This window comes from Bufo gargarizans, chromosome 1, assembly GCF_014858855.1.
Source record: "Bufo gargarizans isolate SCDJY-AF-19 chromosome 1, ASM1485885v1, whole genome shotgun sequence".
Classification (NCBI taxonomy): domain Eukaryota; kingdom Metazoa; phylum Chordata; class Amphibia; order Anura; family Bufonidae; genus Bufo; species Bufo gargarizans.
The window spans coordinates 539,762,725-539,788,471 of record NC_058080.1 but is presented as its reverse complement, the minus strand read 5'-3'; the positions used below and the strand labels follow the sequence as shown (position 1 = coordinate 539,788,471).

General features: G+C 44.1%; 1 protein-coding gene across 7 annotated transcripts in view; it reads left to right on the top strand.

Moving 5' to 3' along the window:
- CABIN1 (calcineurin binding protein 1) overlaps positions 1–25,747 on the top strand; it is a 162,349-nt gene that overhangs the window by 112,783 nt on the left and 23,819 nt on the right. For all 7 annotated transcript variants that reach the window (XM_044275522.1, XM_044275526.1, XM_044275523.1 and 4 more), the window contains exons 30-33: positions 6,750–6,913; positions 9,322–9,418; positions 11,260–11,871; positions 24,512–24,586. In XM_044275522.1, coding sequence (XP_044131457.1) covers positions 6,750–6,913; positions 9,322–9,418; positions 11,260–11,871; positions 24,512–24,586 — 948 coding nt within the window. The remainder of the gene's footprint in view (positions 1–6,749; positions 6,914–9,321; positions 9,419–11,259; positions 11,872–24,511; positions 24,587–25,747) is intronic.

Below are 25,747 nucleotides of genomic sequence, written 5' to 3'. Positions count from 1 at the left end.
GGTCTGAAGGTGATGCCCTCAGGCTGCGGATTTCGGCTGCGGAAAAAGAATGATGTCACAAGCATACAGGGCTGGCCGGAGGATACACAGGGGAGGAGTTGGGCGCGAGTAAGGCCAAGGGAAGACTGGGCACTTGCAGCAGATGAGCCGCCCCTGGGCACTTGCGATGGCTCATTTGCATATTTCTAAAACTAGATTTTGGGCGATTTGGACTCTCACAAATGAAACAAAGGTAACATCAGTGTTATGTACTTGTGTCCCACACAGCTTTACAATCAGTTTAAAAAGTGTCAAGTGGGTGACAGACCTCCCTTTAATATATATGGCCAACTTTAAGGGCTGTTTCACACGAGCGGATGCTGTGTGGGTAATCCGCTGTGTGAAAGAGTGCCAAGCCCCGCTCAGGACAGAGGAGGCACGGAGCAGTAACATGATTGATAATGCTCCGTGCCTCCATGTGATCTTTTTACTACAAAATCACAGAGAGATAAAGTTGTCACTGTGATTTTGTAGTAAAAAGGTCATAGAGAGGCATGGAGCATTATCAATCATGTTAATGCTCCGTGTCTCTGCCGTCCAGTGCGGGGCTTGGCACTCTTTCATGCAGCGGAATGCCCGCATGGCATCCGCTCATATGAAAGAGTCCTAAGTGTGATACAATGACCTTATAAAGCAGGGATGCCCAACCTGCAGCGCTCGAGCTGTTGTAAAACTATAACTCTCAGCATTCCCTGCTATAAGCTGATAGCTGTAGGCTGTCCAGGCATGCCGGGAGTTGTAGTTTTGCAACATCTGGAGGGCCGTAGGTTGGGAATCCCTGTTATGCAGATACCAAACTGTAGACCCTTTATCGTCTGCTTCCATTAGCTAGACACATTACTCGTGGAGATTTAATGGAATCGCAGATAATAAGGCAGGTGGGCATCCAGAGAGTAGCCTGGTACTTGTGCCTGGCATTTAGTAGCTCACTATTCATAAATGTGTAACTTTATCAAAGAGCAGAGGTTCAGCTCCAGTTAAGAGCGACTTGAAGCAGAATGCATGTTGTTGTAGTCTGGACATGATGGCCGCCTGGAAAGTCTTTCTCCATGTTGCCGTCAGTACTGCATTGGAGTATGTGCATGCTGTTATACAGTGTTTAGGTGATGGTACAGACAACTGCGGTATATATGATGTGTATTTCTTGTGGAGGGGGCTTCAGGTTTCGTGCATTTTGCTTTTGCTTTCTGATCTACATCCTGTTTTTATTTGCTATAGATTGTGGTGACAAAAATGTAGCACAATGTCCGCATCCAGTATTGGTAAACTGATAGATTTATCATTACAGCATCATCAGAGAAGACTAGGTCAGATCTACTAATACTGTCCAAATGCAAACAGTCTAAAAATGCGCCAGATTTATCGCCGTGATCCTGAGCAGATTAGACGCAGTTTCATTCTTTGCATTGGAATGAAATTAGCAGTATAAATCGATATGCTGCAGATTTCAAATCCGCAATACCGCAGCTTTTCTGCTGCATTCAACCCCCCAGGATTAGAGATGAGCGAATTTCATATTTAGAAATTCGTTCACACTTCGTTTGGTGGTAAAAGGTTACCACGGACCATAACTCAATTCTATGACTGAATGCATAACTGAAATGGGACGGATCCGTTATGCAGCCCATAGACTTCTATTATGACGGAATGCCTCTAAAAGCATTCCGTCATAGAATTGCGTTATGGTCCGTGGTAACGGAATCCATAACGCAATTCACCTTTTACCACCAAACGAAGTGTGAACGAATTTCATAAGCGGAAATTCGCTCATCTCTAGTCAAGATTCAGTCCGGATGCTATCCATTCACAATACTCTTACTCACAATACAACTTGCTTGTGTCCTGTTGGCTTACTATGTGCAAGAATGTTTTGCCTGAAACCGAGCACTCCCACTGTTCAAGTGAATGGGGGCAGCACTGCAGTAACCAGCCCTATGGGGCACAGCGGGACCACAAGTGTGGGTTAATTGAGTTTTACCTTCGCTGCGTGTAGGATCATGTTATAGTAGGATCACGCACTATGGCTAAAAGCACTTGGCTAGGCTCCACCTACCCACAGAAGCCAATGCCCATGTGATTTTGCCAGGAAATTGCACGTCCGTAAGCTGCCATAAGTGGGCGTGCTGGCTGTATGAGGTCAGTAACACAATGCAGTCTCTGGGTTTGCACATCGTGATCTTGTTGGGGTCTAAAAAACAACAAAAACTGCATTGTAAAAACATAGTGTGGATTGTTAACAGTCCAGTAATCCACATTTAGACCTCACGCATACAACCGTATGTGTTTTGGCGATCCGCAAACGGCTTTTGAAGCCTCATTGATATAAATGGGTCTGCATGCGGACCAAAAATATGGTTGCGTGCATGGGCGTAACACCAATTAATAATCTGATAAATTGGAGGATATTCGGCCAGTGATCTTAGGGTCTAGGTCTCCATTAAAACAAAGCCGCCAGGAGCTTCCCGCGCCCCAATACATTACACTGTCAGCAGTTCCCACAATGGTTTGCTCCCAGATAACAGGAAAGCAATGGTGCTGTAATATTAAGTCATTGATGGTAGCTGCGTTTTATGCCTTACCCGGGAGGAGGTTGTATCCATCATGATATACATGTGATTGATCTTCATAGTGTAAAGGGGGCGTTAGTGTTTGCCTATACTATATGTATATTACCCCATAGTTTCCAAATCCTAGTCGCCGCATGTTTTCTGCAGAGTCAGTGAGTTGTGCGCCCAGCATGCCAGGGGCACATATGTAGTGCTGGCGGTGCAGCATATAGGGAGCCTTGTTTGTATACACTGTATGTATGTACACAGCTTGCTAGGTGCATTAGCTCTGTGGCAGTGTGCGTGGGTGTTCATGTGGGAGGATACACGGCCTGCGTGTTATTGGTTGCTCCAGGCTCTGGGTGGTGCTAAGGAAGCTCACATACACACAGATCCACACACACTAACAAGCTGGACTAGTGCAGGGTCAGGAGGGAAGAGGGGAGTGCGTGGGTGTGAAGCAGAAGACTCGGCAAGATCCAGACAGCCTGTCAGCCCCTGGTGCTGCTTCCTAGGCTGTGCCAGGCCTGAGCTGCACCCCACTCTGGAGTAGCCTGAAGTCATTGTCAGGGATGTGCGACTGGAGGGGCCTTTCTGTACTGTGATGGTGAGTTACTGCTCCTTCCTTCCCCCTTCATTACAGATATTGCTGCCTGGCGTTATAGCCTGTGTGGAATATGACACATCCACCCAAGGTAGATCAGTAAGTGGGTCAGCCCTTGCATATGGCTGCATCTTTTGCATATGGATCATTTCTATAGATTTCTGTTTGCAAGACATCCCTCCACGGTGCACCCCGCTGAAAGTTCAGATGCACCATGGGGCAGGTTCACAGTGGTATCGGTGATTATACCTGTGGCACCTGTGGGTATGCATGTATGTCTGGGTGCGTCCTGTTTTGGCTGAATGAACAGGAGAGGTCCCCCCCCCCCCCGCTCTATAAATAGCTCTTAGACTTTGCAAAGTTGTGTAGTGACAGGCTCAGCCCCTTGTAAAGGCAGGAAGTGAGGCTTGGAGGAGTAATCAGTGCTGCAGGGATCAGCAAGGGGGACTTTTCCTTTTGTTGCTGCAGACATTTATCATTCCCATTGTTTTTGCTTTGTCTCATGTTCTCCTCACTTTCTACTGCTCCTTTTCCTTGCGTGATCCTCTAGTTTTCATGTCTTCTCGCTGTAACTGTGACAGGCTCAGCCTTCACCCTTGTAAAGGCAGGAAGTGAAGCTTGGAGGAGTAATCAGTGCTGCAGGGATCAGCAAGGGGGACTTTTCCTTTTGTTGCTGCAGACATTGATCATTCCCTTTTTGTTTTGTTGTTTTTGCTTTGCCTCGTGTTCTCCGCACTTCCTACTGCTCCTTTCTCTTGCGTGATCCTCTAGTTTATGTCTTCTCGCTGTAACTGTTTATCTCTCTCCCTTCCCCTCCCTTAGTAGCAGGGCTGGCTGGGTTCCTGTGTTTGCTGTTTGGTTTTCTCTGCGGGTGCAGACACAGGAAAAGAATGAATTATTCAGCAGCATTGGACTCTCTCAGCTCCCTAAAGTCTGGAACCGATGCCTTTCAAGTCTGAGAGCAGGCAAAAGCCAAACCTCTTCCGAAACCTGGCCATCTCTTCCTCCCCCACTGCTCGCCAAGCATATGAATTCTGAGCGTAACATTTTGCAGGTAGCCGAGCGCTGTGCTGTTGCCAGCGAGCTGTGTTCTCGTGCACGGATTTCTCACGTATTTCCCTCAGCATTTATGTGGTCATGTGGGCAGTGTGTTCAGATGAGGTTATGAACCCGCTGGGATCAACTATGGGATTAGAGGATTGAGTGGAAGTGATTGTTTCCAGACCTGTCAATTTTTGGACGGTGGAAAGGAATTTTTATCCAGTTGGAAATGCATGCAACAGATATCACCTGGAATGTAGAAATTTCTCGCTAGCAACAGATGGAAGGCACTAGACGCCATGGTCATCCTGTAGGCTATATAGATGGGTAAGTTAGATACCTAGATGACATTTAGGGTAGTTCTTCTGGATCCTGCCGCCTACTCGGGCAGTGCCACTTTGTCACCACACTGTGCTGCGCCTATTTGTCAGAGTAGGTCCCACTCTTAAAGGAAACCTTGACGTGGTGAGTGGGCTTATGTCTTTTGATCAAAATGTACACAAATGCCTCTTGTACAGCATGTAGTATGGGGGGCTGTACACTTCAATATGGCGCTGAGAAGCGAGTTTAATTAGATCTAAGCATAGCATTGTGCGATCCAGTTCTGTTTTTCTCCCTTTGATATGACATTTCGGGTAGGTTCAGACAGAGGATTTGGGGTTGGGGTTTCAGCGTGGATTCAGTGACAAAAATTGTAACATAACTGTGCTGTAACCACCTCACATTATTTTTCAATGGGAGACTGCGCTGCAGTTGGCCGTGGGTTTTTGTCGCACGTTTTTCCAGACCACGACAAGTGTACAGTTCCATTCTTGGCATGGGGACGGACCCCTCACAAAGCTGCAGCAGGAGCCTGCTTGCCGTTTAGCTCCATTCAGTAGAACAAAACCTAGAGCGGGTCAGCATGAAAACCCACGGCAGAAACCACAGCGCAGCAGTTTCTGCCCTGGCATACGTGGCAGATGATCCTCCGTGTGAACCTACCCTTGGAGAACAAAGCTGCACCCTAAAGCAACATAGTGTAAGTTCCCTAATGCTGGTAAAACAAGTGCACAAGGAATGTGTTCATTCCTGCCTCGTCACGGTGTCTGCTGGTAACAGCATTATATAATACAGGAATCCATGCAGAACTCATCATCTCCTCAGCCTTGCATCGCTGGAGATGACCGTGGACCTACAGGTAACACTATTTACTCACTGCTGTCTCTGTATGGCGCCATTAGGCTCTTCCTATCAATGCAGTGATGGAAAGCGGGTTATAGGTACTACAACATAAATGCCACATGAAAATGGAAAGAGCAGTAGAACCTCTCAGGTGGATTTAGGCCCGCAACCACCACCATGACCATGATGTCCTTGTATATTCAGGTCAATGCAGCTTAATGTAGAAAAAGGACCGTGCGTAGGGTGGTCACACTGGCCATCTCTCTGCTGGCTTGATTGACGTTCCTGGGATACGTCCTTACAAGCCAGCTCTGATGACATCCTTGTTCAGAATACACGCACGCTTGGCCGACCTGATCATGCATGTGTATGGGGGGAGAAAGGATTCAGTCCAGAGAGCATTTGGCCAGTCTTAGGAGTCCTGCAGTAACAGAACAGATCTTTCTAGGCTAGGTTTTTATGGTCCTTTCACCAAAATAAAACATTTCAGCAAATAGCTATGCCTTTGGGATGTGCTTTACTATACTTCCACAGACTTTGCCGTTCGGCCCTCAGATTCCTAGTTTGTGGATTAGACGTAGCACCCTTGCATCTGGTGCCGCATAAATATAGAGTGAGAATTAGAAGTAAACGCTAGTCTTTTATCCCCCCACTGTCTCCCTCCTCCCACCCCCCTGCCTCCCACGCCAGCTCGATCAAGATGTTTGGGTGGCTTACTAATTAGACACAATCTAACTAACCCACAAACGATTAGGAGAGCCAGCTAGATAATGCGTTATATTTGGGGCTCGGTGTAGATGGTGGAGAGTAGGAGTCGTTGAAAATACCTCTGGACGCCAAATGCCTTCTGGTATCACAGAAAGATATAGTATAGTACAACGGATCCTCCAGCACTGAAAGGGTTTACCTGTGTACATGCACACAGCACGAACTGTGCTTCTCATTTGTCTCCTGGGCATTGGATATTCTGAAGATGCCAGTCTGCCGTCACATGGGAATTGCTTGTAAGCTCTGACTCTTAACATCAAGACAGAAATAATATTATATATATATAGATATATAAAATTAAAGCTCCTGGGCGGCACCACCAAACCTAGGTAAAGTCGCAGTGCCAGCAGTTAAGGCGGCGGTCCTACCACCCGTACATACAACAACAAAAAAATGGAGTGAACCGAAACGTTGTGCCTATTTGGTGAATAAAGCACGTCACTTTATTGGAGGTGCAGCGGGATTCTTTATTTTTATTTATATATATATATATATATATATATATATATATATATATATATAATTTTTATTTATATTTTTTTATTATTATACTCTTTTCTAACTGTTTGAACTTGACTGGCTTTCAGGGAATCTGGCGGATACCGGTGGATGAGATAGATCGCCCTGGCAGCTTTGCTTCTCATATGAACCGTTCCATTGTTCTACTTCTGAACGTTTTAGCTCAACTTAAAGACTCCAACACTCTGCTGAAGATCTCTTGTATGCTACAGAGGACCCCCGATCAGGGGAAGTAAGTATCAGTCTAACACATTCACCCTGCTATTTGACATTCGGACTCGCACACTCATCAGTTTGAATCCAGATCCTTAAACTCTGCACACCACATGGTCATTTATTCCGTGTCCTGCTCCCCCGTATACTGTAGCAGTTTAAATAGTCAAGCAGGGTGCAGGGGAACCCAGACCACTGCCCTGGTAGTCATGTACGTATAGGGTACAACAGTAGAATCATTTTGAAAACATGCCCCTGAAATATTGAGCTTACAGAAATGTTTGCTGAAACCCTTTTAAAGGGTCAGGAAATGTTCCCGTTAACCCAATGTTCTCAGAGTGCAGTGTCTGCCTGGATTTCCAGCTGTGATTGAACCAATACAGTATCTCTTCTTTCCTAAACTTCCCCCCTGTAGGTGGAGGTATTAAGTGCTACTACTTCAGCTGGGTCTCGGGATTTTCTTTCTTCTCATAGTGAAGCACCTGCAGCTTCTGGGAGCCTGAGGACATGCAGATGCAGTTTGCACCAGAAAAACAGCATGCATACTTTGCACTGCATGTATCAAATGTTTCAGACAATTTTATAATCTTTTATTGCCTTGTCTCACAAGAGCATGGCTTAATGGGAAAGGCTTAGCAGTAAATGGGGTGGGGTTTAAATGCATCTCCGTGCGCCAACGTTTTGTCACATTTTTGGAGTAAAACTAAACCAGCTTATCAGGCAGTGTAAACAGACTAGACAGTATAAAGCTACAACAGAATTATCACCCAGCATCAGCCGCTGCGATCTAATGCAGTGTTCCTTTTAGACAGTATTGTAAATCTGCCCATGTGCTTGTTATACAGCTAACTGTATTTGGGTGACATAGGCATTGACCTAGTTGAACTCTCCAGTGTCTATCATTGGATAATTTACAGTAACCCTCAAGTTAAATAGCAGCCGCCATGATATTTGCTGTAACTGGCAGAAGGCAGATGTAGTCTGCTGATCCGTTGCATTGAAAGACCATGCCAGGCATGGCCAACATGCGGCTCTCCAACTGTTGTAAAACTACAAATCCCACCATGCCCTGCTGCAGGCTGATAGCCGTAGGCAGTCTGAGCATGCTGGGAGACGCAGGTTGGCCATCCCTGGACTATGCCAAAAGGTTAGGTTACATTGCTTCCCCACCAAAATAATAATCCAGATCTGCTCTTCCTTTTTAATGGAGGGCTGGTAATTGCAACCATTGTCAGCTATTTTGAAGGTTATAGAGAACTGCATGTGGCCTGCTAGTTGGCCACCTACACGAGTATATACAGTACACACACTTCCTTGCCCCTTCGTTCCCCTCATCGTTTCTGTCAGTGTGTGACTTCTGTACATAAGCAAGAGGTACTTTTAGGCTAATTTCAGACGAGCGTGTCCACTTTGGGGAAACTCACTTTGTGGAAGGGTGGTTTCCCATTATGGACACTGCTGCTGTGACTTGAGCGCACAGCGTTATAATGATTTATAATGCTGTGTGTCTCTGCCTGACCTCCACATCATTATAATGCCGTGCACTGATGTCACTGGAGCCGTGTCCATAACGGGAAATCATGCCTTCATGCTTCTGAAATTAGCCTTAGGGTGGCCATACGCATTCATCAAAAGCTACTGGGCAAGCAGATTTTTGAATGACTGCCAGATCATCGAATGTGTATGGTAGTGCCCTGATCCTCCCTCTGCAGAAGATGTTGGGCAAAAGAAGGATCTGGCATGTTGAATTTCAGGGTGTCCATCCATTTGTTCTCAGAGAGATAAGCTACTGCCAGAAGTGCCTGGCAGCACTAACTCCCCTTTCCCCATTAAAAACACATGAACATACAGCCAAGCATGCATGTGTATGGGGGAGTTGAAAGCATTGTTCAGCCAACATCTGTCTGAAGTGTGTTACCAGCTTTACAGAGGTTTACAAATTGCTTTTATGATTTACGTTCAGTTCAGTGTCAGGCAAAAGTTAGAATATGGGAGCACACATACATTTTAACTAAAGAATAAAGATATTAAAGCCAAATAATGTAAGCAAAAGCAGAGGAGTTATACACTGCAGCCCGTCAGGATGTCGGTTTGATTTTCCCGTAGGCCAGTGAGAAATGAACTAGAATCTACTTACCATAGGGAGAGGCCTGTCTCATTTACCATTTTCTATGCCTGTTTTAGTAGAAAATGGTCTAAATGTAAGACAGCTAGGAAGCGATCTTACATTTAGAGGCGGAGGTGGATACACTGAGGTTTTATAGAAGCCGGCGTCTCTTCATAACTCCGGGGGATCCACCGTCAGGTATAGGGCTTATTACGAGCGGCGGCTAAAACGCCGGTATTAATAAATGTGCCCCATAATTTCAATTTTTTTTACAGTATAGTATATTCTTGCTATCAGCATACCTGCTCCTTTGTTTGCAGGAAGTATTTGCGGGATGTGGACCGGCAGGTTCTGGCACAGCGAGCTTTCATTCTTACCGTAAAAGTATTAGAGGACATGCTGAGTGACTTGTCTGGGGTAAGTAAACAAAAAGTGCAACTTAAATCAATTTTTTTTTTGTTTTGTTTTGTTTTTTTCTGTCCATCCTTTGGTTCAGGATCTGGAGTCGACCTCTGCTTACAATATTTGTTAAAGGGGTTGTTTCACTTCAGTAAGTGGCATTTATCATGTAGAAAAAGTTAATACAAGCCATATACTAATGTATTGTTATTAGCCATATTGCTTCCTTTGCTGGCTAGACTCATTTTTTCCATCTCATTATACACTGCTTGTTTCCATGGCTACGACCACCCTGCCATCCATCAGTGGTGGCCATGTTTGCACACTATAGAAAAAAGCACCAGCCTATGTGCGCTCCCATGGTCCTGGCGCTGGTTCCTATAGTGTGCAAGCATGACCACCGCTGTTGGATTGCAGGGTGGTCGTAACCATGGAAACAAGCAGTGTATAATGTGATGGAAAAATGAGTCTAGCCAGCAAAGGAAGCAATATGGATAATCGCAATACATTAGTAAATGGCTTGTATTAACTTTGTCTTCATGATGAATAGTATTTGCTGAAGTGACAAAACCCCTTTAAGGCTCTTTTATTTGAGCCAACCAATAAGGCAACTATCAGAAACGAACAGTTTGTTTCCGATAATTGCCTGCTCGCCACAGGAGGTTAGAGCTACATTTTCATGCAGCAGTCATCTCCCCTGGATGGGCACTAGGGATCGCTACTGTGATCGCTCATCCCCATATTGAATCATTGCTTCTGGGAAGCAGATCGTTGTTTAGACAGGACAATCTGCTGCCCAAAAACAATGATTTAGGTCACTGCCTCAACAATGCTTTCATCCAATGAAAGAGCGTTTGCTCGTTAATTGGGTAATTGGCAGCACCTTTACTCGGGGCAGTTAGAACCACTCGGGGCGATGGAACCACTGAGACTAGTGCTATCTCATGTGCGGCTATATAATTGCCATCTCAATTTGAATGAATTATTCACCTTCTTACAATTGCTTGTGTGTGGACTGAAAGATAAATTACCAGTATAATCTTGAAATCATTATTTATAAGAATATTGGGGAGAAACTCTGTTTCTGAAAGATCCTTTGTCTCACCATGATATCACATCTGAAAATGAGGCCGTCCAGGTCCAGCTTCTAAAAACCCTGCTTGTTCATCTGTTATTGCTGGGGCTATTAGCCATACATTTCATGTGCTCCTGCAGAATCTAAGCTGTTGGTGGCATATCACTAGGCTTGCGGGTTTTGGCCATCCATGTAGATGCCAGGATGGATACAAGAGGATCCAATAAAAGATGAAGAGGCACAGCACATTCCTTACGCTGTTTTGACTTCATTCTTGTGGTCAATTGGGTCACAGCGATAAGACTTCTACTGAATGGACTTGATGGCATATCTTAGCCATACTCTATGCCACCAATGTCTTTAGCAGAAAACCCCTTTAAAGAAAATGTCCAGTTTTCATGCGAAATTCACTTGAAAGCAGCAGTGGGTAGCCGCAGAGTTAATCCACGTTTCAGTCCTCACCACGACAAACTGCAGATCCACGTCAGAAGTTCACTGACTGACCATAGCCTATTTTTTCTAAGCACAGGGCTATGGACCTTACTAATTTCAAGAGCAGATCAATGATAAATGATGTTGCATTTTTGGTCGTAATTTAAATAAAAGGAGAATGAGTCTTTTGAGGTGTATTTTTATATATATATATATATATATATATATATATATATATATATATATATATACTATATGTAAAATGTTTGTATTTCAGACTTCACATATCATAATGTATGTAGAATTTATGACATGGTTATATGTAGTTTAATTGCTAAGTGTCTTTCACCAGGATCCTAAAAGTACGGACCCCAGCCCGTTCTTAGCAGCTTCTATGACAACAGACGTCACCGGCCGGCCTGCATCAGAGGACAGGAAAGATGTAGCACCCAGAAAGAACTTGGTTTTAGGTGAAGGGGTAGCTTCAGGACCGTCTGAGAATGGGAGAAAAGAGACAGTACAGGGTTCTGCTTCTCAGACAATGGAAACTGGCGAAATCAGGATTGTGAAAGAGACTGGAAAGCCTCAGTCTTCAGAACCAATGGACCATGATGGACACTCATGCCACCCAGATAAACGCTTGGACCAGCATCGCAAGGATTCAGCTAGGATCATCAAGGATAAGGGACTCGAAGGTCCAGAATTATCACTAGAAGACCTGAGTATAAGCTCTAAGCATCATCTTCCTGCGGGTAGCAGAGGCCCGGGACAGCACACACCTCAACACATGGAGGATACTCCACACCGAGTCAGTCGCAAGCGGAAGCTGTTAGATGACACTGAGAGCAGCAAAAACTTGCTCCTTGAGGCGTATCGTGTTTGGCAGCAGGGGCAAAAAGTCACCACATATGATCTGGCCAGTATCGAAGCGATCATGTGTAAAACGTACATGCTGATCAAACAGGTGAGCGGTTCATTCTTGTGTTCAGTGCTAGAGATGGCGATCCTACTGTCTGATTGTGGCTCCTAGACAGATCTGTGTGCCTGCTAAAAGTAGCATGAAGTAATTGGCCATTATTGTCAATGAGATATTGAGTGAATGTGGATCATGTAACAGATGAGTCATTTATTACGTAAAATTCCCCATGAAGAGTGTTTGCCGAAATTGTGTACAGCAGAGTGCGGCTGGGTAAGAATATAGGCACGTTCTATACACACTTATATCAGAGTTACTTGAAGTAAATTGAGAATACCTAATGGTGACAAGCTATGAGTTATGTCCTATGGAAAATGTATGTGTGCTTGCAAAAGTCGGACCATAAATAATTGCCTTCGGAAACTACAGCGGAGGAAAATTAGAGGACTTGCCCGTAGCAGTCTTTCAGGTCACCTCCTAAATTTCATAATCTGCACAAAACAAGTAGAAGATGAAATCTGATTGGTTGCAATGCTTAAACGCCCGTTTTTTCTGGCACCTGGGATTGGTTCTCATATATAAATAAGGGAGATCCATTCCTGAGAACCAGGATTTGGAGCTTGGCACGTGCTGTCTCCTACAACTAAGATGCCTGCCTGTTGCTAGCTTATGCTGATGAACAACACCAACTCTAGCTCCTGCTTAGAAAATTTGGTGTTGAAGCCATGCTTCTTTCCGGCATCTACTCCTAATGACAAGTATTGCACTGCTCTTGCTTTCTAATTCTGCTCCGTGCTACTGGTGGCAGTGGCGTGGCATAGTGGGTCGTCAACTAGAAAGGTTTTAGATGGCTTTATCCTTGGAGGCCTCAGAGCGAGCTCATTTGTGGCACATAACTGATGTCCTCCCCATAGGGATGGACGTTTCACGGCTTCAGGCCCCTCGGCAGAAGCTAGTAAACATGTTTCCCAGGGTTAAGTCTTTTGCAGGTATGTCTGGAACCTCTGGAGACCTAGCTGCTGCACAGCTGGAAGCCAAGGAACCATGCCTCTTAAAGAGAACCCATCACCTGTTTTTTAACAGCTATGGACATCTTTGAATGCCTTTTTATTATTGCATTGTACTTCTCTTGAGCTAAAGAAAAACATTTTCTGTTAGGTCTTTTTTACGATTCTTCCACCATTTGCCTTCTGCAGACTACATCTATTCATATATAGTGCAGGCTGCTCTGTCGCCTTCACTGTGAAATCCATCAGAGGAGTGGTCTGACTGCTTGTTCTCCAGCCCTCATCTCCGTACCTATCTCTACACTCCAAAAACTCATTAAAGTGGACCTGTCACCTCTCCTGACTTGTCTGTTTTAGTAACTACTTGGATTCCCCATGTAAAAATTCTGGGGCATCTTTTCTTATGACTTTGTCGTGCCGTTCCTTTCTTATACCTGCTAAAAGTTTATGAATAACTGGTTGTTACAAGTTAGGTGTATGTGCCTGCAGCTGCACTGGTTGGTTAGTGTCACACTGCAGGGACACAAGCCATTTGTACTTAAACTTCACTTAGGAATAATAGAGGAACAGCACAGCATAAGAATAAATGCTCCAGCATTGTCATTTCATGTAGAATACAATTCTTTACTAAAATATAAATGTCTTCGAGGTGACAGGTCCTCTCTAAGCTGAGTTCTTTTCACTTTGAGAAGGAGTTGACGTTTTTAGTTGTTTCTTTTTTTTTATAGATCTAGAATTGCATGGACTTCATACGGTTTGTTGCCATTTTTGCACCTGTATTTTAGTAGACTTTTAGGCTCTGTTCACTTCTTTACTATGTCTTTTCTTTACAAAGGAAGACAAAACGTTGTTCTGGTTCTGCTGAATGTTTTTTATTATGGGGTTTGTTGTGGTTCAGTGATCTTGGGATTAACAGTGAGTGGAGCCCTTGACCCATTTCAGAAGAGCCTTAGGAGCGGTACTAATGCTGTGCTGGCCTAATGGTGGGCTAATGAAACTGCTGTCCTTGTTGTCCATAGCAACCAATCGGTGCTCAGTTTTTATTTCCTAAACTGCCTCAGAATAATTCAGTCTGCACAGTGATTGGTTAGAGGGGCAACAGCAGCAATGTTTCTGTAAGGGTACTTGCGGCAGAGTAATCCGGCAGGCAGTTCCGTCGCCGAAACTGCCTGCCGGATCCGTCAAAACGTATGCCAACTGATAGCATTTGTAAGACTGATCAGGATCCTGATCCGTCTTACAAATGCATTGAAATGCCGGATCAGTCTTTCCGGCATTTATTTTTTTCGGTCTGAGCATGCGCAGACCGGAAGGATGGATCCAGCATTCCAGTATTTTTAATGCCGGATCCAGCACTAATACATTTCTATGGAAAAAAATCCCGGATCTGGCATTCAGGCAAGTGTTCAGTTTTTTTGGCCGGAGATAAAAACCGCAGAGCTGCGGTACTATCTCCGTTCTGAAAAGTCAAAAAGACTGAACTGAAGACCTCCTGATGCATCCTGAACGGATTTCTCTCCATTCTGAATGCATGGGGATAAAACTGATCAGCTCTTTCCAGTATAGAGCCCCTGTGACGGAACACGATGCTGGAAAAGAAAACCGCTAGTGTGAAAGTACCCATAGGTATATATGTTCATACTTACCCCCCCCCCCCCCCCCCCCCCCCCCGCTGTCTCCACCTTCCAGTCCCAGCACTGTTTACATCCGGTTGGCTATGGGCATGGTCAACCAATTACTGGCTTCAGTGGGGACCTGCTGCTCGTGATGACCTCACCGCTGAAGCTGTGAATTTGATCATGCCCATGCAGCGCAGAGGATTGGAGCGGCGGGAGCAGGTAAGTAGGAATTTTTGGTTTCAGGGGGCAGGCAGCGGACACTTGATAAAAAAAATCTTAGTTTCTGGAAAACCCCTTTAAAGAGAAACTTCATTCCTCATACCGCCCATACCTGTTACAGCAGTGAAACTACCCGATTATATAGGCATAAGGCCTTATGCACACGACAGTTGTTTTTTGCGTCCGCAAATTGTGCGCCTGCCCAAAAAAACTGATGCGACACCCGTTGTTTTTTTCCACAGATCCCTTGTAATAAATGCCTATCCTTGTCCGCAAATGTAAAAAAATGTAGGACATGCACTATTTTTTGGGCTGAAGGGAAACGCGGACAACAGACGCGGAACACAAATGGATTAACTATTAGCATTTTTTTGCTGACCCATTGAAATAAATGGGTCCCCATCCTATCCACACAAAAAAAACGGAACGGAGGCCGAGAAAAACAACTGTCGTGTGCATATGAGGCCTAACACACAAGTTCATCTTTGGTCGACCTATGAGAAAAATATATAATGCAATTGCCCAAATGAAAGTGCCCTAACATGGAGTGAGCAGCTTATTTAGGCAGACAATGGGGAATTTCGATTGTTACTCCAGGTCTCTTGTGTCAGCTGACTACAGGCTATGCCAGTAATAGAAGAATATTGGGGAAGTGTCCTTTAAGCCCGTACATGATCTATTCTCAGAGACTGAGCTGATGTGAGCGGCTTCAGTGCACATTTCCCATGCCTGTACACAGCTCATTCATTTGTTGTTGTGTTTATGCTCGTTGAAGCGGCAGAAATCTTAACAGTAAAAACTAAACAAAAAAAACGTGTTACTATTGAAAAATGCTCTTTAAGAGTGAATAGAAGAACCCAGTTCAGCCTCATCACATTTAGCTAAAAACTGCAAAAAAGCCAAAAACCGCTTCATTACATGCTGGATTGACAGGGAGGTGTGTCTTAGTACTATACTGATCATGTTGTGTTTTTTATTTTGTTTTTTTACTGTTTTTGACTATTTCTTTTCTTTACAAAACCATACCCTCAGTCCAAATTCTGTCACATTTCACAGAAGGTGCACCCATATATCAGGGTAATGCAATCAAATCGCACATGCATCAGTAGCAGAGCGCTATGTCGGATAAAGTGAAGAAAATGAAATTATAAAGCAAATGACACAACTAGGCTCTCATTTCCCTTTTCTGTTCCATTTCCTGTGTTGTTTTTTTAGAGCTTTTAACAAGATTATATTGCTATTCCATCATGTTATTGTCAGGGGTAGGCTGCGACGACTTCATGGAAATTAGAGTGGTTGTCAACATTAGAGCTGAATGCCTAAGCGACGATACGTAGACGTACAACATGATCATAAGGAATGGGACCTAGTGGACACTGTAGCCCAGATTTATCACAGGGGCTCGGTCTGGGGGACACATGTGGTGCAGGGAGACGCTTTTCTCTGACTCTATACCAACTGTACAATCGGTTGACTTCCTTTGAGACAGATTTTTATGCCAGAATTGTGTTGCAATCTTGACGCAAAATGGCGCTTCTTAGTAGGGATCGACTGATATTGATTCTTTAGAGCCGATACCGATAATCTGAACTTTCAGGCCGATAGCCAATCATTTATACCGATATTTTATATCTCATAATATATATTATATTAGTTGGTAGTCACTGAGGTGGTGGACATTTGCATTTGGCACTAGTATATTATAAATGTAAATGAATAAAACCCCTAGTTGCTAGTCAATTTATAATATACTAGTGCCAAATGCAAATTCTCACACCATCCCCCGCCCTCCTCACTGACTTTATTAACCCCTATCAGACCTCAGCTCAGACCTTTTATTAACCCCTATCAGACCTTTTATTAATCTCTATCAGTCCTCAGATAATAAAAAAAACTCCTCACTTCTCCTGCGCCACGGCTTCTCTTCATCTCCGGGTCCGGCGTCTCGCTCCCCTCTCTTCTCTAGCCCGTGCTGCACTGTCACCTGACAGCGTGCACCGCCAGGTCATACTGCGCTCACTACGTCCCGATGCTGTACGGGGTCAGGACGGTGCAGCGGGGGCCCCATCAAAGAAGACCAGGGAGGGTGAGTATCGGAAGGGCTTGCTGCGCTTCTTCCCGACACCCGATGCATACTAGTGCGCGCTTCCATAATGGAAGTGCTCACTAGTATTCGCTTTATACTCATTATCGGTATATTGGAAAGGTTAGATGCCGATACCGATAATGGGCAAAATCCTGAATATCAGCTGATAAGATCAGTACTTCCGATAATCTGTTGATCCCTACTTCTTAGGCCCCGTCTCTTTCTTCTATATCAGTCCCCTCATTGACCATTCTTAAAAAAAGAATGATGGGCCAAACTATGCTAATTTGCACCACTTTTTAAACAGATTTTTGGATATATGGCACCCAGTTAAAGGAAACGTGTCATCAGTGTGATTAAAAAACGGAAGGTACAAACAACATCTCTTAGCAACCATCTTAGAAAAACGCATTGCGCCCGCACTTCCGGGTGCAATGTGTTTTTCACTGAAGCCCCATTCACTTCTGTGGCGCCAGGGCTGTGTGAATAACGCAAAATATAGAACATACTGCGATTTTCATGCAACGCAGAACTGATGCGTGTAAAAAAAAATGTACGCAGACCCATTGAAATGAATGGGTCAGGAATCAGTGTGGGTGCTATGCGTTCACATCACGCATTGCACCTGCACGGAAAGCTCGCTCGTGTGAAAGGGGCCTAAGGAATGTGTGGTACTCCCTCTGCATTTATATTACCGTAAATGGTCAGATCTTAGGTTCCCCTATAATGATGTAGTTACAGGATTTGTATCATTCACCTCTTCCCCATAGATCATCTATGACCTTGTACATACTATACTGCACTCTTACCAGTATACAGAAGACAGTTAAGGGTACTTTCACACTTGCGGCAGGACGGATCCGACAGGCTGTTCACCATGTCGGATCCGTCCTGCGGCTATTTCGCCGTGCCCGCGGACCGCCGCTCCGTCCCCATTGACTATAATGGGGACGGGGGCGGAGCTCCGGCGCAGCACGGCGGTGCACGGAGAAAGGCCGCCGGACTAAAATTACTGCATGTCAGGCTTTTTAGTCCGGCGGCTTTCTCCGTGCACCGCCGTGCTGCGCCGGAGCTCCGCCCCCGTCCCCATTATAGTCAATGGGGACGGAGCGGCGGTCTGCGGGCACGGCGAAATAGCCGCAGGACGGATCCGACATGGTGAACAGCATGTCGGATCCGTCCTGCCGCAAGTGTGAAACTAGCCTAAGCATGTTTTACATTAGTATATTTCCTAATATGAGTGCATAAAAAGTTCCGCAAACTGAATGTAAAGAACCCCCTTTCCCCGAAGCTCAGTTCCTCTTTTGCGGGGCATGTTTTGTCATTTTGCTCTGATAATCTCTGTGAATGTTCTTATTTGCTTTATTCCCTTGAGACATGATGTATGTTTCTTTGTATGTGATGCATCCAGGCAACCAGAGGATGGGGCTCCATTGATCCTCAGGCAGAGGATGGCTCCATCCCTACGTGGTTACTGCAGCCTGGTTATAATTGTAGCCTGCTGTTTGGCGGTAAACGCTACTTTTATCCTTTCACATTCAGAGATGCCGGAAGATGAGGTGTCGGGGTCCTCACACTGGGGAGTTGGTCAGAAATGTTCTTCTAGCGATACGGCAGCTTTAGAAAAATTGAAATGACCATCGGCTTCACAGTGTGATGACTGACGTTTCATCTTTCTGGCCCCCAGTGGGAAAGATATGGGATGAAAATGTGAGATATTAGGATTAATTAAAGTCATCCCTAAATGTTTGGTTTTTGAGTGAAATTGGGGGGAAAAGGGTTTTTTCAGGGGAATATTATTATTATTTTTTTATTCCTGTAATCTTCCTAAAAAACTTTCTTTTTCTGTATTATATTTCAGTGGTCGTTTAAAACTAAGTAGCTGCTCCACAAATGTATTGCTTTATTTAAAAAAATTAAATAAATGAAAAGGATTTTCTGGGGGAAAACATAAAAAAAAAGGGGACAGAGTGGGTTCCAAAAGATTTTTACTCAGTATACCGATCACCTGCTACTGCTGTTCTAACACTGCTTGGGTCTCTGCTTCCGTCCACTCCCTGGTTTCCGGCTCCATACGCAAGAAATGGCTTTAGGTGCCAGCTCAACCAGCGACTGGCTGAGGTGATTCGGGCCTGCAACCAGTAAGGGTGGCGCTACATCACGGCACAGGTCGCAGCCAGGATCACAGAGCAGTGGCGATGCCATAGAAATGAATGAGATCGCAACACTGCTGTATTTTTTTGCGACTCGCGCTGAGATCCTATTCATTTCTATGGGATCTGGCCACAACCAGCGTCTGCATGTAGCCAAACCCTAAGGCTGGGTTCACACCTGAGCGTTTTACAGCGTGTTCCTACGCGCTGTAAAACGCTCAACAAGGAGAAACCAATGATTCCCTATGGGAATGGTTCACACTTGGGCGTTTTACAGCGCGTACGATCGCGCTGTAAAACGCCCGACGCTCCAAAAAGTACATGAGCGACTTTTGGGGCGTTTGTGGCCATAGGACACTGTAGTGAATCACACAAACGCGCGTCAGACGCGCGTTTACTATTACAAAAACGCGCATAAAAATGTGCGTCTAAAACGCGCGTTTGCGCAACGCTCAAGTGTGAACCCAGCCTTAGTGGTCAAGTGAGCAGTCCAAGCCAGTTCCTTTGTGTTGAACAAGAAGTGGAGAGGAGCAGGGACCGAAACAGCCGTGGCAGGGGATCGGTATGGTGAGTAATAATTGGTTCTTATTTTTAACCCTTTCCACCCCTTAAAAAAAAAAGTTTATTCCCCTTGAAAATCACTTTAATAAATTAAAAAAAAAATAAAAAAATGCCTAAAGTCAGACAATGCAGTTGTGCAGCAGCTACTCAGTTTCAAACGACCATTGAAAGATGACAAAAAAAACTGAGGCTTTTCAGGAGGTTAAAGGAATACTCCGGGCAAAACTGCTGCACTGTGTTATGCCTATTGCAAGACCGGAGGGGTGGTGTGCATAAGGCAGGGAATCTCCCTGGCCTGGTGATGCAGACTCATTTAATCTTCTTAGGTGACTTGTAAGTGGATGTAGCTGGACAATGGATAGCTTCTAGATAATCTCCATGCTCTAACAGTATACTGTCTTCATCCATGAACCGGACAAGCTGTGCCTGTCCCCATGGAGGAAAACAGACCTAGGAAGAAAGGGATGCAAATGAGCTCTTAACAAGCTCTGCCTCTGATGCCACCAGACGTAAGGCAGCTATCCTATAAGTCAATGTTCAACCCTTTAAATAGGCCTTGAGACATGACTCTGATATTAAGTAGGCCAGCACCTCATCTGCAGACAGCTGTTTCGGGGTGATTGCCCCTCATCAGTGCAGAGCAGAGAGTACTGGCTTAAGTGGGTGAGAGGCCTGTGTCCAGGTCCGGGGTGAACTAATTCTCCTTAGGGAGAGAGCACCTTAATCAGTGTGAGGAGACTTGTAGGTCAGACATGCTTCTCTGGAATTCTGGGAAGAAAAGGATGCATATGAGCTCTTAACAAGCTCTGCCTCTAATGCCCCCCAAATCCTGACTTAGGCCTCTTACCCAGTTAAGCCAGTACTCTCTGCATGGTATCCCTTTTATGATGGATTGGGCACTGCATTGCGGCATCCGTTATAAAGGAGAACTATGATGCATTTGTGAACAGGTCTGTAAGCTAATAAAAATAATTGGTGCACATTCATTCCTCGGTGACTGCCCACAATACTGTTCATTTACCATCTTTCTGTGTTATTTGAGATTTTAAGGAATTCTGATGAGACCCTTGATGGTGGCAGGCAGTGATGGCCAGTTCGCAGTGTTCGCCCGCGAACACATGCGATCTGCCATCTTAACTTAAGATGGCAGATCGCATGTGTTCACGGGTGAACACTGCGAACTGGCCATCTCTAGTAGCAGGTTTATGAGGGATCCCATGATTACACATAATTGTTTCAGTACAGCATGTGTTGGAGCTGTATAAACTAAGTGTTAAATGTGTCGTATGTTGAACAGATTTTAAAGAATTTTTGGTGATTTTTGTTTTTATTTTTCCTGTCCTCTTCCAAAAACATCTAAAATCCTGCAGTTTTCACACTGACCACTAATTGATACTTTCTGTTCCGTACAGGTAAGTTTTCAGTAGCCATCGCATTATCATCACAGGCAGGATTACAATGACAGATATCACCTCTGTATAAATTTGACAGGATCCATCATTCACAATAGGTGATATTACAGCTTATCTACTCCCTCCTGACCTCTGCACAGGTTGCAGAGCATGCCTACAAAAATCGGCCATAAAAGTCATTGAGGTCCCCTCCTGACCATTGTATCTGTGGCCCATGGTGGCTGCTTTCACAGAAAAGGTTTTGACATATTTTAGGACTAGTGCCCAGTGTGAAAACTTTAGAGTTATGTTAATATAGATAGGGATATGGAAAATAAAAATAAAAAAATCACCAAGAATACAAAAAAATGTTTAACATAAAAACATAATTTAAGCAATAGGCATTTTATAATGACCCGTTCCCTTTAGGCCTCATGCACACAACCTTTGTTTTGGTCCGCATCCGAGCCGCAGTATTTGCGGCTTGGATGCGGACCCATTCACATCCGCATCCGTTGCTCCGTTCCGTGATACGGACAAGAATAGGCAGTTATATTAATGAATGTCCGCGCCAATCCGCAAATTGCGGAACGCACATGGACACCATTCGTGTTTTGCAGATCCGCAATTTGTGGACCACAAAACACACAACGGTCGTGTGCATGTAGCCTTAAGTAGAAAAAAAATAACTAAACAGAAAATACATATTCTGGGACGTGTGAGGGAATCACTATGAGGCTTGCATATTTGGGATCCATATGTGAGAAGTGACTACGCTTTCCATCTTATACTGGCACGTGACCATTAGGAGAGTGTGAACCATCTGTCGGAGGCAGTCCTAGTCTTTCGTGTTTCTGTTTTATAACATTGTCATTAATAAGGGTCTATATTATTGGAGGAAGTCCTATTTGTTTTACGTTGCCTGCGTGTTCAGATTTAGCACATAAGTAGCCTCTTGTAGTGTCAATGCACGTCTGCTAGTAGATAAGTGCTAGAGGATTAGCTGGATTGACACCCATTTCTGACCAATCGGACCTCATTGCCAATCATCGCCCTGTGACTTGGCGGCGAACAGCAAGCTCGTTTGTTTGCAGGTCACAACTTTTATGCCGGGAATAAACATAAACAGGGAATTGTGGTGCAGACATAATTTGCAGTACATTTTGGTCTGAGGTAGCCATTTACACCCCCAGATACAGTATTATGTTAGGATAGAACCTGTTTTCATTTTCCTCATCTATAAGGGACTTCTGCCAGTAACATGTGGTGATTGACAATTCAGCAAGTCACTCATTTTAAAGGGGTTGTATCATCAGAAAATACTAGCATTTATTATGTAGAGGAATTTAATACAAACTACTTCCTAATGTATTGTTATTGTCCATATTGCTTCCTTTGCTGGCTGGATTCATTTTTCCATCACATTATACACCTATCGTTTCCATGGTTACAACCAGCCTGCAATCCATCAGGGGTGGTCATGTTTGCACATATAGAAAAAAAAGTGCCAGCCTCTCTGGTGGCAGGGACCATGGGACGGTACATAGGCTGGTGCTTTTTCATATAGTGTGCAAGCCCGGCCACTGCTGCTGGATTGCAGGGTGGTCGTAGCTCCTCGAAACGAGCAGTGTATAATGTGATGGAAAAATGAATCCAGCCAGCAAAGGAGGCAATATGGACAATCGCCATACATTAGTAAGAGATTCGCATTAATTTCCTCTATATTATGTTATTTGCTGAAGTGACACAACCCCTTTAAGGACCTTTTACATAGGCAGATTATTGACGAAACGATCAGCCGCATAAACGATCATTCCCTACTTATAATTATGGCTGATGGTCTACATTATTTTCATCAGATGATCTGCGTGCAGTTTTATGTGCACATAAAAGATCCGATAAGCCGGCGGACAAGCACTTGATCATTTGTCTTCTGACTAGTGAGATTGTCAGCCTGTGTAAAATTAAGCTGGCGCTACATATTAGATATATTTCTGCAGGACCGGCTGATAATCTAATCCAAGTATGGGGGCTCCTCAACCCTCCCTGAAAGCAGATGTCTGTGAGGATAAGGATTTCAACTGCCTGGTTCCCTTGCAGATAAACTGAGCATATATATGGGGGGGGGGGGGGGATCAGGTGAGTCAGCATGTTCGTAACGTGTATGGCCAGCCTTATGATCATCCTAAAATAAAACCTGCGCTCACTCCACTGTGCTAATAGCATGCATACCACATCGGTACAGGCCATCAGCGGAGCAAGACCAGGGCAGAAGCGCCATACCACATCGCCCCTCTGCCTGGTCTGATCAAGCCTGACATAGCCCATCTATACTAGCCTTTAGCAGTGTACTGGAGTATGGATTCTAAAGCGTAAGAGGCCTGAACTAAGAAGAGTGAAAAATATAAATAATTAAAGCACATTACAAACATTCTTTTAGTTACATTTAGAGTAGGTTTAAGTTAAGTTAATTTAGTTGCCGGACTGATCGTTCCCAACCATTGTCCAGTGTGAACATGTAGCAAGTAAATGGGGAACAATAAATCGCTTGTGTGATGTTGATTGCATCTTATATGCTGACCTAACAATGATCAGGTGTTATTGAACATCCCCTGGTATAACCAGGTGCCATCTACCTGTCGTTTGTAACAGAATGAGAAGAGGCAAGACAGCTATTGAAGGTGTATGGGCACCTATGGTCATATGCACTAGATTTTGCCAGAAGATGAGCAGTTTCAGATAACCGCTTATCTGACATGTTCTGTATTCAAACAGTTTGACTATGGTGAACATACTGTTGTCAGGGAAAATTTCTTAAATAGATTGGGAAAAAAAGTTTGTGTTTTTTGCCAGACATTGTGCCACTCTTTTTGTCCATGTATTATATGTGATAATGAGGCCGAATAGGGCAACGAGTGGCACTGCCTATTCTTAATCCTCTTTAAAGGGGACCTGTAACCTTTCCTGACATGTCTATCTTAGCATCTACTTGCACCCCCTTGTAATAATAATTCTAGAGCATCTATTGATATAACTGTTTGTTGTTTAATCCCTTTATTATTCCCGCTAGAAATTATGAATGAATTGCTAGCATGTTAGTTGCTAGCTAGTTTGCAATGAAGGTCCAGCTGGGTGTTACCAGTTGGAGGTGTGTCCCTGCACAGTCTGATACTATCCAATCAATGCTGCGAGTGGCACACTGTACAGGGGCACACACCCAGCTAGACCTTCATTGCAAACTGCTAGTAATTCATTTAGAACTTCTAGCAGCAATAATAAAGGAATGGCACAACATATAGTCATAAGACTAGATGCTCCAGAATTGTTATTACATGGGGAATGCAAGTAGTTAATAAAACACATGTCAGGAGAGGTGAATTAAGATCATAATCTGTGCATATAAGAAGGCAGTGGTGGGTATGTCTGACATTCAGAAGTGCTCATCATTAGTCTACATGTAAACTCTCCTGCAATGTAACTTTCTTCCCTTTTCTATAGAGCTACTAGCAAAGCAAGGAGTTCCAGGTTTGGGCTGGTGTCTTTAGTATATCATCTGTTGTTAATGGGGCATTAAACTGGCTCGTAATGCTTGACTGAAGGAACGTCTTCAAGTAAAATGATGTTCTATAATGATTCATTGTTTTTCCTTTAGGTGGATGAAGGTGCTGCGTTGGAACAAGCTATTAAATTCTGCCAACTTCAGATGGGAGCTTCTGCCCAGAAACAGGTGTGTGACCCCTGCACATGCATGCATGCAAATCTACAATGCAGGTAGATGTAAATTACAATCATACATCACCTATGTCCATGAAACTGGGTATAGTGCAGTAAGGACTGTGGGTATGGGTTAGGACTGTGAGCATATGTCCTTAAAGTACTGGTTCTGTGAGATGAGGCATATGGGATCTATGTGTGAAGCAATTCAATGATTCAAAGCCTAAATTATTCACATCCTTTAATTTGGAGCAATGACCGCCTCTGTGGTACTGAATGGATCTCCTTGTGGTAACCCATGTAGTCTAACCAAAGCAACACTATATTGTACTATACAAATAGCTGACAAGTTCCAGAACTAGTGAATACATTAGCGCAGCGTGCTGTCTTCTGCTCGCAGGAAAGAACATGTGATCATTTTACAGTTCACTGTGAAAAGCTCGGAAATCCCAAGATGAATGTATTAGTGTATTGTAGTACAGAGCACACAGAAAACCAGGGAACAGGACACAAATGGCCAAACAAGAATTTACTAAGAATCTTGTATGAGAGTTTAAGCAGATTAGGACTTATTATTCCAGAGTTCTCCCTGTACCCTTCTCCGCTCTTGGTGACTATTTGTGAAATTAAAGTATGTATATTCGCAGATGAATAAACTACTGTAGACATGGAAACCCATGGGAGGTCATTCTAGAGACAATTGGATTCTTTTGGGGCCTAGTAGAAATGAAAAAGAAACAGCCCAAAAAAAGCTGAGGGCACAACCTAACTTCTAAGCCCATTGGCTACATGGCATTTAGGATTTGTCCAGCTATTACGGTATATAAGTGTAAGTCTAGCCATATACATTAGACTGACCACTATTATATCTCCCCATCAATAAAAGGATCTGGTTTGTTAAAATCCAGTAACCCAGTCTGTGTCTGAAAGTTAAGACACCCCCATAGACAGTAGATGGTCATTATGTCCTTCTGAGATCAGTAGGCTTAGCTCACATTAACCTCCTAACATATTTGCATGTGCTCTGCTTGGTCTTTGGTAAAAAGGACCTAACAGTTCAACCCGAGCAGAGTGAGGAGGGAGGCCTGCTTTAACCATTTATATCTTGTGCTGTGTAGCGGCTAGAAATATACTGGTCTTGTTTGAAATCTGTCAGTCTAAGATTTGAAACAAG